The sequence below is a fragment of the Barbatula barbatula genome, assembly GCF_947034865.1.
Source record: "Barbatula barbatula genome assembly, chromosome: 19".
In the NCBI taxonomy this organism is placed as follows: Eukaryota; Metazoa; Chordata; class Actinopteri; order Cypriniformes; family Nemacheilidae; genus Barbatula; species Barbatula barbatula.
The window spans coordinates 16,847,791-16,861,893 of record NC_136782.1 but is presented as its reverse complement, the minus strand read 5'-3'; the positions used below and the strand labels follow the sequence as shown (position 1 = coordinate 16,861,893).

Here is a 14,103-nt window from a genome sequence, read left to right as displayed (position 1 = left end):
CTTGAGTTTTTTCTTCGAAGATAAAGAACATTTTTGTTTTTCTTAATCGCTACGTTCTGCGCTGCCAATTTTCGGTGGTTATTCGGGAACGGATACATGTTTCTATTTTCAGTTTTTCAGACTGAATAAGAAAGCTCCAGATAAGAGTTCACATCATGCTACAGAGTTGAACAGTGTATAGACGCAAATCAAGGGCAGGTGTTGGGGCGCCACCTGCTGTTTACTTACAGAGCTTGTAAAGCTGTACACAACAACCATAAATAACATCTAAAGTCTACAATAAGACGAAAAAATTCCAGCTTTTAATAAAAATTACAATATTTATTATACATTTGACATATAATTATTTCCTGAACAGTCCTAACTTTACAGAAACTACACTTGTGCAAATACACCAAGAAATTGAACTTGAAATTTAAAACTGTTATGGCATTTGTAAAATGATGCACTTCCTTTGTATTTGGCACCAGGCCAAAGTCGGAAAGCAGTCGTGAGGTGCTTTCACAGCAACGACAGTATGAACACTATTTTTCAGAACCAATCTGCATTTATGGTTCTCAATGCCTCGAACACATAGTGTTTCGAGATGGTCACAACTTTCCCATCAACCTTCCTTTAACCCATCCAGTAATGCCTGGGTGTCGATCATCACCAGCTCCTCATCCGGAACCAACTCCTCATCTCCCGGCGGAGAACGCGTGGCCGAGGGTGAGTCACGCTCCTTCTCCAGAGGCTTCGGGGTCACAGATCTCCGTGGGGGATTGAAGGTCTTGTTAATGCAGGGAGAAGCATTCGTTTTTAGAGGAGTGAGGGGTGGAGGGGACGGGATGCGGGACAGGTACACCAAACCTCGCTTTCTCTTTACGCTCTTGGGGTCTTTGGCCTCACAGTCACTCGTAGATACAGGAGTGAATGGCGAGAAAACTCTGCCTTTCTGCTGAGGGGTCACCTGGGAATGTCAATACAGGGCATAATATATTAATATCACATTCAGTGAATATACATCAGTATATACAACGTAATGAATGTACATCTTAATGTTAATCAATAAACTTCTAGATTACATTACATTTTGCCCGAGCATTTTTGTATTTATGTGCTTTGCAAAGAAGTTGCTCACTTTTGCTTAACTTTTTTACCTCTCTAATAAATTCTATCTAACACCACATTAAAAACAAAACTCTTACTAACCCGATTAGACACACCAGGAATTCTAGGAGACTGAAAAGACCCAGAGACCCCTGAAGTAAATATATTAGACATCTTCTCCTCCGCAATGCTAAAAAACTCCTCACATGTCTATAAAAAACAAGTTACATTTTGATTTTATAAAGACAGAAAAAATTAAACAAGAGAAATATCAAAAGCCACTGCTTCTTTAACCTGGACGAAACTCTTCAGATGGACCATAGCTTCCTGAAGATGGGACTCTTTTGGGTTTATGGAGAAGAGAGCTAGTTCTCCAGCGTAAAGGCAGGGAACAGGTCCAGACAGCGTTCTCAGTTGAAGGTTACTTAAAGCAACCAACGCACGAGGCTTGACCAGCTCCTCTATGGCCAACTGCACCAAACCAACAGAGGTTCTCACAGAGACCAAGTCAAACTTGTCATCCATGAGGTGCAGGACTGGAGAATTACCTGAGAAGACATTTAAACAGTTGTAAAGGAGATGTTAAGCGACTCAAGTACACGTGACAGCAGATGCTTTATGAAAAAAGACACCAAGGAACAAACCTTGTTTGTCCACGATGGAGACTATATATCCCACAATGTCCACTTCACCACAGGGAGAGATCAACTGAGGGTTCTGAAGTTCCCTGAAGCTTACGCACAATCTCGCGTGGAAATGCATACGTAACCATTCTGGAGTCACCTGGATCAATGACATCATTAATGTTTAATGTATATATGGACACAATACGGCAAAATAACTGTATTCGATTTTGGTTTCATGTTAGATCTAAACTCTACAGGACAAGGAGACCCAAAAGGTAAGTGAATAAACTCCTGTTTACCTCAACATCCTGAAACAGTGTTTTCTTAGTGGCAGTGAGCTGAATATTAGCAACACCCGAGCGTTTCTTGCTCTCTGATGTGGCGAGGTGATACACCCTGTATCTGCGGCCCTCTTTTAGCAGGCTATACAAATCTGCTGAAGGGCGCCAGATATTCAGTGTGTAAACTAGAAAATGTAAATGCACACAAGCACGACAGATTAAATGGAGTCCTTCAGCATCTAAAACAAAGATGTTTTCCGGTTGACTCACCGCAGTTGCTCTGCATATCATTGGCATCTACAACGCTGAGCTTCCAAACAGAAGTGACATCTCGATCACGGCAGCCGCCTTCTGCCTCCTGCGCCTCTTTCATGGCCTTCTGTACACGCTCCTGAAGGTCTGCCTGCCTTATCTCCCCCAGACAGCATCTGAACTTACTCACTGCGTCCATCTGCTTCTCGCTTAGATGAGTCTACTCAAACAGTGCATTTGCGGTTATACAGAAGTTTATGTTCGATTTGTTTTGTTGCCTTCCGCTTTGTAATTTTTAGTTATGTTAATGGGGTGTAGGAAGCTTTACCTCAACAGCTGGGTCACAGTCCATTGCTTCATACAGCTCTTCCCCATCCTGCAGAGCTTCAATCTCATGTCGACTAAATGTCCTCTTTCTGCCTTGGCTTTTCGTCTTACCTTATAAAGTACAATAGAACAAAAAATGCTCATATCAAAGCTTTTGATCCAGTTTAATGTAAATATGGTAAATAAATGTCAAACAAATTGGTGAAGTCCTACCCTCCATCTCTTTTTCGATCTGGGCTTGTATTTTGGAAATCAGGAGCTCCATGGTTTTGTGCTTTAAGTTGCTGTGTATTCTGGCCTCTCGATCTTCAGCGCGGTCATTTCGAAATATGAAGACACCGTTGGGCTTCTTCTCCATCCACTGTTTGATGAGAATATCAAGTGTTTGGTTGATTTAAAAACATGCATATAGAGCTGATAAGATGAAGCAGACCTGAGTAGGGTAAGTTCTCAATAACATAATGTCCACACAGCTCACAACACCACCAGCAGCAAAAAGTGACGAGAGTGGCAGCCTAAAAGGTCGGGGGTCACGATAGTACCCCAATTTAGTGTCCCACCGAACCCGTCTTGTGCTGTTGGCTGAAATCTACATTCAAATTTCACAATCAAACCGAGGCTTGCAGCAATATTATGATCTTCTCAAAAATATCTACTCAATCTCACCTTTAGCATCAGAGATTCAGGAGCTTCCAGAGGAGGACAGGCTTCTTGGGAACCCACCAACTCTGCCCCATTGATCACAACCTTATCACCGATTCTGAGATGACCGTTATTTAGCATGGTAGAGAGTGGAATGTCCAAAAGGCCTTTGATGGCGTACCAGCCGTCCGTGAGCCAGATCAGGGTCGACACCTTTTTTGCGTCAACTGATCTGTCATCAGTTTTCACTGGCTTCTCTACATTTGGATTTGAAAGTTTAACAACACCACATAAACAGAGCACTAATGTCTTAGCAGGAGTGTCATCTCGCTCCATGATCCTCCTGAGAGAAGGTCTTAGACTGCGGTCCACCTCCACATCATATCTAAGCGCAAGTGAAATATACCAAATAGTTATGGTTGTTACAAAATCTTTATTATGAGCCTTACACAGTTGTTATAAGTTCAATACCTGAATTTTAACTGCAGAAGTACTTGCTCTGGAGTCAAACACAGCCTTCCCATCAAATCTGGAAAGGCTCTTTCCATGGACGCCCTCTTCCATACAATCCAACGGTAGTGGTTGAACACCCAAGCGTTGCTGATCAGTTTTGGATCAACGCCAGGGGTGTCATATAGTGCTCTGACAAAAAATAGTGCAGTGTTTGAAATTTTACAGGATCTGTCGGTAAGGTTGCGAATTGCAACCAATAGCTCACCCCACCCCTCCCTTTCAAAGCACTATGGTGGCTGACATATAATTAAGATGTCGCCAGATTTTTGTTTCTTTGTTTAAGGAGATAACACATTTAAGAAACGCGCTCTGTAAAGCAGTTTGTCCATTTAGGGCTACTGTAGAAACAACACTGTGAATAACATGTAAGGGCACCTGTGGTGTATGTAGATTGAAATACCTCATTGTAAAGGTAATGAAAACATTAACACTTTGTTATGGAAGGTCTTTAAACAACTCTAAAAACATAGTCATGTATATTATATTGCATTTCCATCAATAGATCCTCCAAACAAGTACACACTGCACCTTTAAACTTGTGCCATTATCAGAACATAAAATTTGTATTGACAGTATTAGATGTCCATAAGCATTGACTTGCTTACCTGCAAATCTCCTCTTTGCCTACAGTGCCCTTACTATCTGGAACCAACCATCCTCCATCAGCCAGCTGTACAGTTCCAGACTCCATAAGGAGCTCACGCTTGAAGAAATCTTTACAGTCAAATCGAAATGCTTCTGCATTTTCACTGGTTATCTGGGAGACTTTGTGATGCACTCCATGCTGGTTCAGCTAAGTAAGCGAAGGAAGAAATAAGTATTAAGTACATTTACAAAGCTCTGAATTAACTAAACCAAAAACTTGGAAATACAAATAAGTTTTATAAATCTACCTCCTCTGGACTGTATCGAACTGGATATTTGTGACCCACAGCATCTCTTAGACTAATTCTGGAGACACCTGAGGTTTTAGCAAGGTAAATGCGGCCAGGTAACGGACGAATAGTTTGCCTTTTTGTTTTCTGAAGCCTCATGTCTTGCATATCCCTGGCTAGCTGGAAGATCTCCTGACATGCATCTGTATCGAACACCCCTGGAAAAAAGGCGTATTTGTAGATTTTTTCATAAAAATTGCATCTCTTATCCGTATGAACAATTTGATATTAAACGCAAAAATATAATACAGTAATAACTACGCTTACTAAATGGGTAACAGGAAATGGGTACCTCTCTCTTCAGAGTCAAGATTCTTCAAAGGTAAGTTTGCCACTGAAACACTTTCTTCTGTCCCAGAAGCCTCACGTTGGTCATTCTCACCACAATACTGTTCAATGCTGTGGGTACTTGGTGTAGAGGTTGTCACTGTATTTTCCTGTATTGTACAGGAGTCTACCTGAGGTTTAGATTCGCATGGATTCTTGATCAAGCCATCACTATGACAAGTATCGTCTTTGATATCGTCTGGGATAAAAGCACCGGACACTTTAGAGGCATCCTGACCATCTGATGTCTCCTGCTTCTTATTTCTTTTAAAGGGGGGCACAAAAACTGCCGGTTTTCTTTTTTGGAAAGTTGCAGTAGAAGAGTGCTGTACACAGTCGTTTGACTTTTGGTTATCCAAATTCCTGCAAATATGGGTGAATAAGTAACAAATTAAGACTTCTTGTGAAAAGAGTTTAGTGTTAAACAAAGCACACAACTTACTGATTTGAACGTGTGACATTAGGCTGGAGGCGGACGCTGTATCTAAAGACACTTCTGGCTTTTATGGTTCCTACAAGAAGGATTTCAGAATTAGTTAGTTAGTTTTAATTTCAAAAAAGCAAATGAGCCAGTGTTATAAAATGTTTTAAGAGATCTTACCATTTGGAAAGCTTTTCACTGGGGTCGGGACAGAGAATTTGTCACAAGCAACAGTCTGGTCAAACTCAGAGAGTTGATGTCTTTTCAAAGGTGGTTGACATGAATCTGAAGGATGAACTATATTAGTTGATGTAATTGCTTCAAAACATAAAGATCAACACGATATTCTGACAAAACATTAAGCCGTACCATCTATACTGCTGGCATCTAGTTGACGTTTCTTTCTGTTTTGTTCCTGTGTATGTAGATCATGAACAGATGGACTTGCTGATGGCAACAACCCTGGCGGTTCATTAAGGTCATCATCTGCCAATAACGCTTTGGTGCAAGCCATAGCTTCCTGTTCAAAGTATTCCTGCTGGGTTTCTGTGCAACTGTTGAAGTCCAAAGAGTGCAAGTCCAGTTGTGCAGGTTCATTCAGAACTACTTTCTTTGGGGGTGAGATGGTTTTGGATTCTTCGTCTCTAGATCTATCCAGCATTATGGGAGGATCCTGGTGTGATTTAGTCTCTAGTGAATGGTTATCGGTGTAATTTACTTGTTGGACATCACAATCTCGGAGTAGTTTGGTGGCTTCCTCAAGTGCAACCTTTGATATAGGCACATCTTTACCACTGGCTGTGCTGAAACCGTAATTTTGGTCAAACTGGTTTTCATTCCCTATGTCCTCACTTGTCGCATGAGATCTCCCAGCTTTAGTTTGGACTTTCTCGTCACAATCATGAAAGAGACTCTTGGCCCTTTGAAGTGCAGAAGTGGATACAGTCACATTCTTCCCACCTGCTGTACAGAATCCTCTGTGTCCATCTGAAGAACTCGCAGTTTCAGACGGGACACTTATTTCACACAAGTTTTTATGACACCCACTCGCATTACTTTTAGACTTGTGGCTAAAAGATGAGTCCACTAAACCAGCTGCTTTAACCTCATGCAAGGCCTTTTCTGAGACAGTAGCAGTGCTGAAGCCTTTACAGTTTTGGTTCTGGAGATCCTCAGATATTAAACCTTCATCTTCACATTCTTTAAAGAGAGTCTTAGCCCTTTGTAGTGCAGTAGCAGAGATGGCCACCCTCTTCCCTCCGGCTGTGCAGAATCCTTTGTGGTCTCCTGAGGATTCAGATGAGACCTTCTCTAACATCAGACCATCTTGTCCATTTTGTAAATTGAAATTAATTTTAGTGTCAGACTCAAAAATGAGCTCCTTGTCTGATGCGGTAACTTCTTTGCCACTAGCAGTGCGTAGACAGCTTTGATTCTGAAGATCCTCAGATGCTAAACTTTTCTCTTTGCAATCTTTAAACAGATACTCATCCCTTTCCATAGCAGTGTTAGAAACGGTCATATTTTTTCCACATGTTGTAGAGAATCCATTGTGGTTTCCTGAAGAACTGGTCTCTGTTTGGTTATTCACAATTTGTTTCTCCCCTCTAGAGCCATTATTACATGAGATAACATCAACTGGATCATTCAGCACTTCCTTAGCTCTCTGAAGTGATTCAGCAAAGACAGATACCTCTTTACCGCTGTCAAGAGGTTCAGAATCATCCTTAAAGAAGTTAGTTTGAAGGTCTTTATTACATTCTTTGGCTGTCTGCAAGCATCTTTCTTCTTGAGGGGGTTGCTGGTCCAAAGAAGAATGTTTACTGTCTTGAACTCTATCACCATGACATGTTTTCACGAAGAAATCACTTCTTTCGTTTGCCTCATCACAGCGTTCATTAATAAGATCAGAGTCTTTGCAAACAGCTTTTGCCACCTCGAGCACCGCTTTGAAAAATGTACCACTTGTGGATGTAAATCCATTAGTTTGTTTGAGGATTTCAACATCTAGTTTATCATTATTTTCGTTTATTATTGCAGCTTCTAAGAAGTCAACATTTTCATCGCATTCTATGAATACGGTCTTGGACTTTTCAAGTGCCTCAGCTGAAACTGAAACTTCTTTCCCACTAGCTGTCTGAAAGCCAAAACCATGCACTGACAATGGCTGGCAAGTTTTGGGGGGACAAATGTTTGTGAAAATTCCTTTAGCATCATTGCCAGATTTCTGTTCTTGGATTAAGTTCTTACATTCGAAGGAAGGAATATCCGTAACGTTTGAAACTTGATTTATCTTTTCAGAGTCGGACTGATTTATATTTACAGAGGTTTCATGCCAAGAAACGGCTTTTGTTTTCTGAAGGGTGGTTGTTGACATTGAGTCAGCATGTCTTCCAGAAGTGTGGAAAATGAGTTCCTGAGGTTCTGACGCCTCAAAGCTGTCAACATCATTAAGAAGTTTTCTTGCCTTTACAAGGGCCGTTTGGGATACTTTCAACTGCTTTCCTCGAGCAGTACTAAATCCAAAATGGCTATTTGAGACAATATCTGCTTTTCCTTCTAAACAATTCTGCTCAGTTTCTGCATCTCCAACCACTTTCTCATTTACGTTGAGAGCTTGATTTGCATCTTGATTTAACTGAAACTGGGCAATATATTTCTTGTCCATACACTCTGAAGTACTGGTTGAAGACACCGTTGCATGTTCTTTAGATTGCTCTGGCTTTAGTACGTCTGTCTCTGCCTTGTTGTCTTTTCTATTATCATCATGCTCTTCAAAAAAGTGCTTGGCTTTGTTTAAACTCGTTCCTGAGATGCTTATTACTTTCCCTGTAGCAGTTTTAAAACCAAAACAGTTTGATTGACTTTCTTTACCGAAATAAATATTCATCCCATCAACTAAATTGTGTTCAGTCTTTGAAAAAGGCACCTCATTTCGGATTTCCTTTGATACGTTGCATAATTTGTCAACATATACGATTTGTACCGAAGCACATTCATGCTCCTTGTGTCTGTGAATAGAAGTGTTTATCGTAGAGGCATCAATCTTGATTTGATGATTTACATTCAAAACATCAGAATTAAAACTATCATCAAAGTCAATACCGTTAAGTATATTGGGGTCCCACTCTTTCTCGGCGGTGTGGCTGTCTGATGCAAACTTTTTGTGTTTGACCTGGTCGAATTCGTATTGACTATCTTCGTCCTCCAAAAGATTGCACAATTCTGTGACATCTGCTTTTTGTGATGCTGTCAAGGGGCAGTTCTCAGCATCGTGCCGGCTGGTGTCCAATCCTGGTTTGTGTGTGCTATTGTCTAACACGGTCTGTCTTTCAGCACCTCTTGTGAATTCCAGTTTTTTATGAATTTGTTTTAATGAATCTGAGTCTTTCTCCACATTCTTCTTCAAAAGAGTCCCAGTTTTCTGCGGGTCAACATCTGAATCTGTAATATTCCTCTTTGAACATGTGTTCAAAACGAATGACTGTGGTGAAGAGCAGCTTGAAATATTCTGTTTAAAGCTCTTAGAATTTATAAGTCCCGGACTGGACCGAGCATCACTAACACAAGTATTTAATGAAAGCACAGAGAAGTTGGACTGCACCACTGGTGATCTGGTTGCATTGGTGTTTTCTGAAACTGGTCCTGTTTTGTGGTTATGTTGAGTGACATCAAAGGTGTCAATCAAACTGTCACCTACAGCTTCATGTAATGACGCCTTGGCCATCATTATTGCCTCACGTGATATAGAGATGCTCCGGTTACTTGCAGTTTTAAAGCCCGAGAAAATAATCTTGGAGCCATCCAAATCTGAAGAAGTGGTAGGGCAGCCACTGTCACGACTAATCTCAAAAGTTGGAAGAACAACTGTTGACTCGTTGGCAGAGTCCACAGATACATCAGCTAAAGTGTAGTTATCGTCACGATTACCCGGAATGCCTTGCTGGTTGTTGAAATCTTCTTTCGTCTGCTCAAACTCTGCTTCAGGTTTTACTTGTCTCGCATTCTCTATATGGGTGGTGACAGCTGATGAAATCACATCACTTTGGTCACTCCGTACATGCCTGTCAACAAGTGCTCCTGAAGTCAGTTCCTGAGTGAAATCTTCAGCAAATGCCTTGGAAAGCTGGGTCATATCTAGTCCTTCATCCAGATAACTGGCAGTTGGTTGCTGTAGTGTTTGAGGATTAGCTGCATCTTCACTGACAAAACTGGATTCATTAAGGACACAAGACGCCTTTTTCTCAGAGGGATTTTCTGTTTCAATATATCATAAAAAAGGAAAAGATGTTAAAAATGTGTCATATATATATATATATATATATATATATATATATATATATATATAACTGATCAAACATTAAGAAAAAAAATTACATAAACAGAGAAGGTTGCGGCACCAAACATTAGTCCCAACAGTACATACATCTCAAACATCTTTCGCTGTGTATCCAAAACATAATTAATCAAAAAGGTAAAAGCGATCTGCACACATCCAGAGTAAAATATTGTTAATCATAGTTATTATAGATTTATTATTAAATATAAAATATTATTTTATATGAATTGTATCCACATTTAAGAAAATACTGTTAATATCATCATCAGTATGGAATAACACATTGGGGAAAATAAACTACAAAGTAACCAAAAACTTTGTGAATTAGTTAAATAACTATAAATAAAACACATACGCTGACAAATTATACACGGTTTCATCACACGCACGCCTGGCCTGAAGTTAACTTCTGGTTTTTGTTTGGTGATCTTTCTGGCTAGAGTCTAATAATATAAATATTTATATTTCATATGACTCTTGATTTATATTCATTTTATTGTTTAATCATTGTATTAAACAATTTGTTGAATGAGTCGTATAATGTTATTGCATTTAAGTTTGGCCAAGCAACGGTTCTATAATATTGGCCACCAGACATACTTTTAACTTGCTAGCTAATGTAATTTACTTGTTATTTCTTCTGCATGTGATCAGAAATAAACTCCAATGTTTGCATATGTGCAACCAAAGTTAAATTGGGGCTACAAAGCGTGCAAGGGCGGTTGTTTATGTTATTGCTTTGAAAACGTCTATTTTTGTCTGTTAAACAATTTCAAACATTAATGCCTTCGAGTCAAAAGTTTGTAAGATTAATTTCTAATATTTCAATCAAGATACCCTAAACTTACACAGATGCGTAAAAATAAAATAACTTACCGGTCACCGTTTTCTCCAGACAAACTGATGTTTTGTTGTTAATTCCGGTGTTTGATACATCAGAGCTTGCGACTTGATACACAAACCTCCTGGGTTTTCTGTTGAGCATGAAAACAGGTGATCTGTCCAGCAAAGACTTCTGCCATTGAGAAGATCCTTCTGCATCTGGACATGACTTGAGTCTTTCGACGCTGTTAAAGAAGGACTGGCTTCTACCTGCTACACAGCTGTAAGAAGTGCCAGCATTGGGTTCACCGGACACTACAGTATTGTGACTGTTTATCAAAGGCAAAGCCAATGAAGGACCTTCATTCAGACTGGAGTCTGATAAATCCAGTGGGGTCCATTGCATGACATCATTGTTTGTGAGAGGGCTATTAGATACCAGATTAGCGGTTTCATCTTCCTTTAAAGTCTCCTCTGGCTCTTTATCTGGCTCTAAAGTTGAATTCCCATCATTTGAGCAATTTGTTTTCTTTCTGTTCCTCTCTTGAGATTTGACCTTCCTCAGAGCAGAAGTGCTGTTACTGAAGAATATGGACAACGCATCCTCAGCACCATCCAGAACGCTGTGCACCGCAGTGCGCACGTTTCCATCCTCTATAGCGCGCGGCACCCTCTGCTTCCACAGATTGCTTGCACCAAGAGATGCTTCTGGGGAGCGAATAGCATTAACCAAAGCATCAGTCTGGATTGTCTCTATCACTATAGAGAGAAAGAATGTGAAATTACTACAATTATGCATCCTTTTAATATCATTTGTGAATTATTAACCATTAAAACAAATAAACGTTTAATACAATAGTGTCACACTCACCATCATGTTTAATGGCTCTATTACTAGAACTTTCAGTACCTTTCGAGAGAGATGGAAACAGTTTCCGCACAAACTAGTGTGTGAAAAAAGTTATGAAGTAATTTGATGGGTGGCAGCATATGATACATCGCACATCACATCTTAACAGAAATTAAACGTTTAATCAACACAAGAGTTTATATTTGCGCTTACAATTGCTTCCTTGTCTTTGAGGCTACTTGAAGATGAAGGACGGTCCTCTGTTTCAGCTATGAGATAAAAGAAAAGCATAATTATGCAAGTTCTCTGTTCCTCGAATCAAAACACATCACTATGTATTGCATACATACGTAATATTACAGTAGGAGTCAATGATGATGGTGTGTTAAAGGAACTGGTCCAGGATAGGTCAGGGTTGATTTGTGCCCCAAGACTCCGGGATATTTGATTTACTGAATGTACCTGAAAGACATCAAACTGGGCTCTATGATACCGCTTTACAGTGGCATATAATATTTGGTTTGTTACTCTTCAAAATCAACTTACCAAAGGCCTTTTGGGTGTGTCCAGAAGGCCTGTAATGAAATAACATACATGTTACAAGTTACACAAAATATTTACCTTAGATATTCATTCCAACAGCCGTTCACTTTTAAACAGGAAGAAAACTTCTTACCAAAGCACTCCCCGGGTTGTCCACAGGATCTGTCAAACCTTTAAATACAAGAAGCCCACATTAACCCTGTGTAACAATTTCATATTCCAGCTATATTAAATTGATAACTCTAAAGTTTCGATTTTTGATCTAGATAGTTATTAAACAAACTTACTTTTCTTTCCCTGAGCTAAACAGACAAGGACTTGAGTCAACACCATTAGTCACTGTAGGGATACAAAAACAGATGCGCGTGACATACTGCACTATTACGTACTATGACTATTACCGGCTTATAAGACAAAACGTTAAACGTTCCCTTAGATAATGTACACTGAAGTCACTTGCACTACTGTTTAGTCTAAATTATTAACAGCTCATATCCACCTCTACATTAATGTTCATAGTATATAGCCATCTGTATATATTGTTCATAGTATATACCTACTGTCAAATTTTCATAGAACATACCTACTGCAAAATATTTTTATAGTCCATGCCCACTGTATTATATTCTCTCATATTGTATTCTGTATTTATTCTAACTGTATATCCTGCACTTGCTAATTGCACTTCTGGTTAGACCTAAACTACATTTCGTTACACTGTACTTGTTTATGTGTAATGACAATAAAGTTGAATCTAATCTAATCTAACCTAATCTAATCTATCACTTTGAATAATTTTTCCTAATTCTCTTCCCTTTCCTTCTTTATAAAAACAAACAAAAACAAACACTTACTAACCTCACTATTCTTAGCTTTTTATACTGTGCTAGGTTTTAATGGACTAGTTTGATGCACTTATGTATTTTGTTATATGTTGTTATAATTGCTTCCAATGTTTCCTAATCTGTAAATCGCTTTGGATAAAAGCGTCTGCTAAATGACTAAATGTAAATAAAAAGCATCAGCTAACCGAATCAATGGGAATATAGTTACATTTACATTTATTCATTTGGCAGACCCTTTTATCCAAAGCGACTTACAAGTAGTTTTTTTTTTTTATACAGTGTCACATTACTGCAGAGCAATCAGGGGTAAGGTGTCTTGCTCAAGGGCCCTTCAGTCATGACCTGCTGGCACTGAGATTACAACCGGCAACCTTCTGATCCCAAACCCAACGCTCTAACCATTAGGGCATAGCTGATAGTTTTGAACACCGGTGTGATACCTTCATATGGAGAATCCTCATGCCGAATGGAATCAGGAGACTGAAAATGTTGCTTGAATATTTTGGGTGTAGAAAACAGCGTTGTGTCCAGAGCTGACATCTCTGGGGCTTTGATCTCCTCTTCCTCATCTTTTGAAATGTCAGGTCCATCCTCATCTCTACAAGCTTTGGCAGTCAACTCCTCAAACCAGAATGGATGCAGCGGTCCAAGTTCTTCAAACAGAAACAAGCAAATCGTTTACTGTCAGTGGAAATGATCATACAATCATAAAAATCATAAAAAAGAGTGCATACCTTTATCAATTCGATCAAAGGAATCTTCAAACATGCTGCCATGAGTGTGATCGTGTTAAATCTCAATCGAGCACATTCATTTATGATCCTACAGGTCAGTTAAACAAGAAAAGTAAGACATCTTTTAAATTCAGCGTTACAATGCTCAACATACAACGTAAACCACACTGACTGGATTTTGCGTGACGTGCTATCTGAACAAGCTACAAACAGGAAAACATAATAAAACAGACAGGAAGTTTACCGTAAATAATCGTACAGTCAAAGATGAAAGTCATTTTAAACTTCCGACAGGTCGATATTTATCGCAAAGTCTTCATTGTGTCTGTTTAAAGGTTTTAATTCGCATAAATGGTTCGCAACTGAGAGGAACTGTTTACTAGGCGCGTGCATAAGGGTTTTAACATCCCGCCAGTAAGCGTCGTGTCGTCAAAAGAAGAGCAGCGGTCTCGGCCAATCAGAACGCGTGCGTCTACACAGTGGGGCGGGCTTACGTGCGCCACAGAACCGAAACTGCGCCAAAATTAAAGGCAGCCCCAATGAAAAGAAGTAATCGT

At 39.6% G+C, this 14,103-nt stretch overlaps 1 protein-coding gene across 1 annotated transcript; it reads right to left on the bottom strand.

Annotated features, from left to right (window-relative positions):
- Positions 1–276: 276 nt before the first annotated feature.
- brca2 (BRCA2 DNA repair associated) lies at positions 277–14,044 on the bottom strand. The gene is made up of 27 exons (XM_079481203.1): positions 13,791–14,044; positions 13,547–13,634; positions 13,253–13,465; positions 12,255–12,306; positions 12,101–12,138; positions 11,971–11,999; positions 11,775–11,886; positions 11,638–11,693; positions 11,446–11,518; positions 10,629–11,333; positions 5,783–9,670; positions 5,594–5,698; positions 5,435–5,504; positions 4,958–5,355; positions 4,624–4,823; positions 4,336–4,523; positions 3,689–3,859; positions 3,242–3,602; positions 3,009–3,164; positions 2,789–2,936; positions 2,577–2,686; positions 2,267–2,468; positions 2,015–2,181; positions 1,734–1,872; positions 1,384–1,637; positions 1,192–1,299; positions 277–949 (listed from the first exon to the last, which is right to left on the bottom strand). Exons 2-27 carry the CDS (start codon positions 13,578–13,580, stop codon positions 605–607), a joined length of 8,322 nt encoding a protein of 2,773 aa, XP_079337329.1. The 5' UTR covers positions 13,581–13,634; positions 13,791–14,044; the 3' UTR covers positions 277–604.
- Positions 14,045–14,103: the final 59 nt, after the last annotated feature.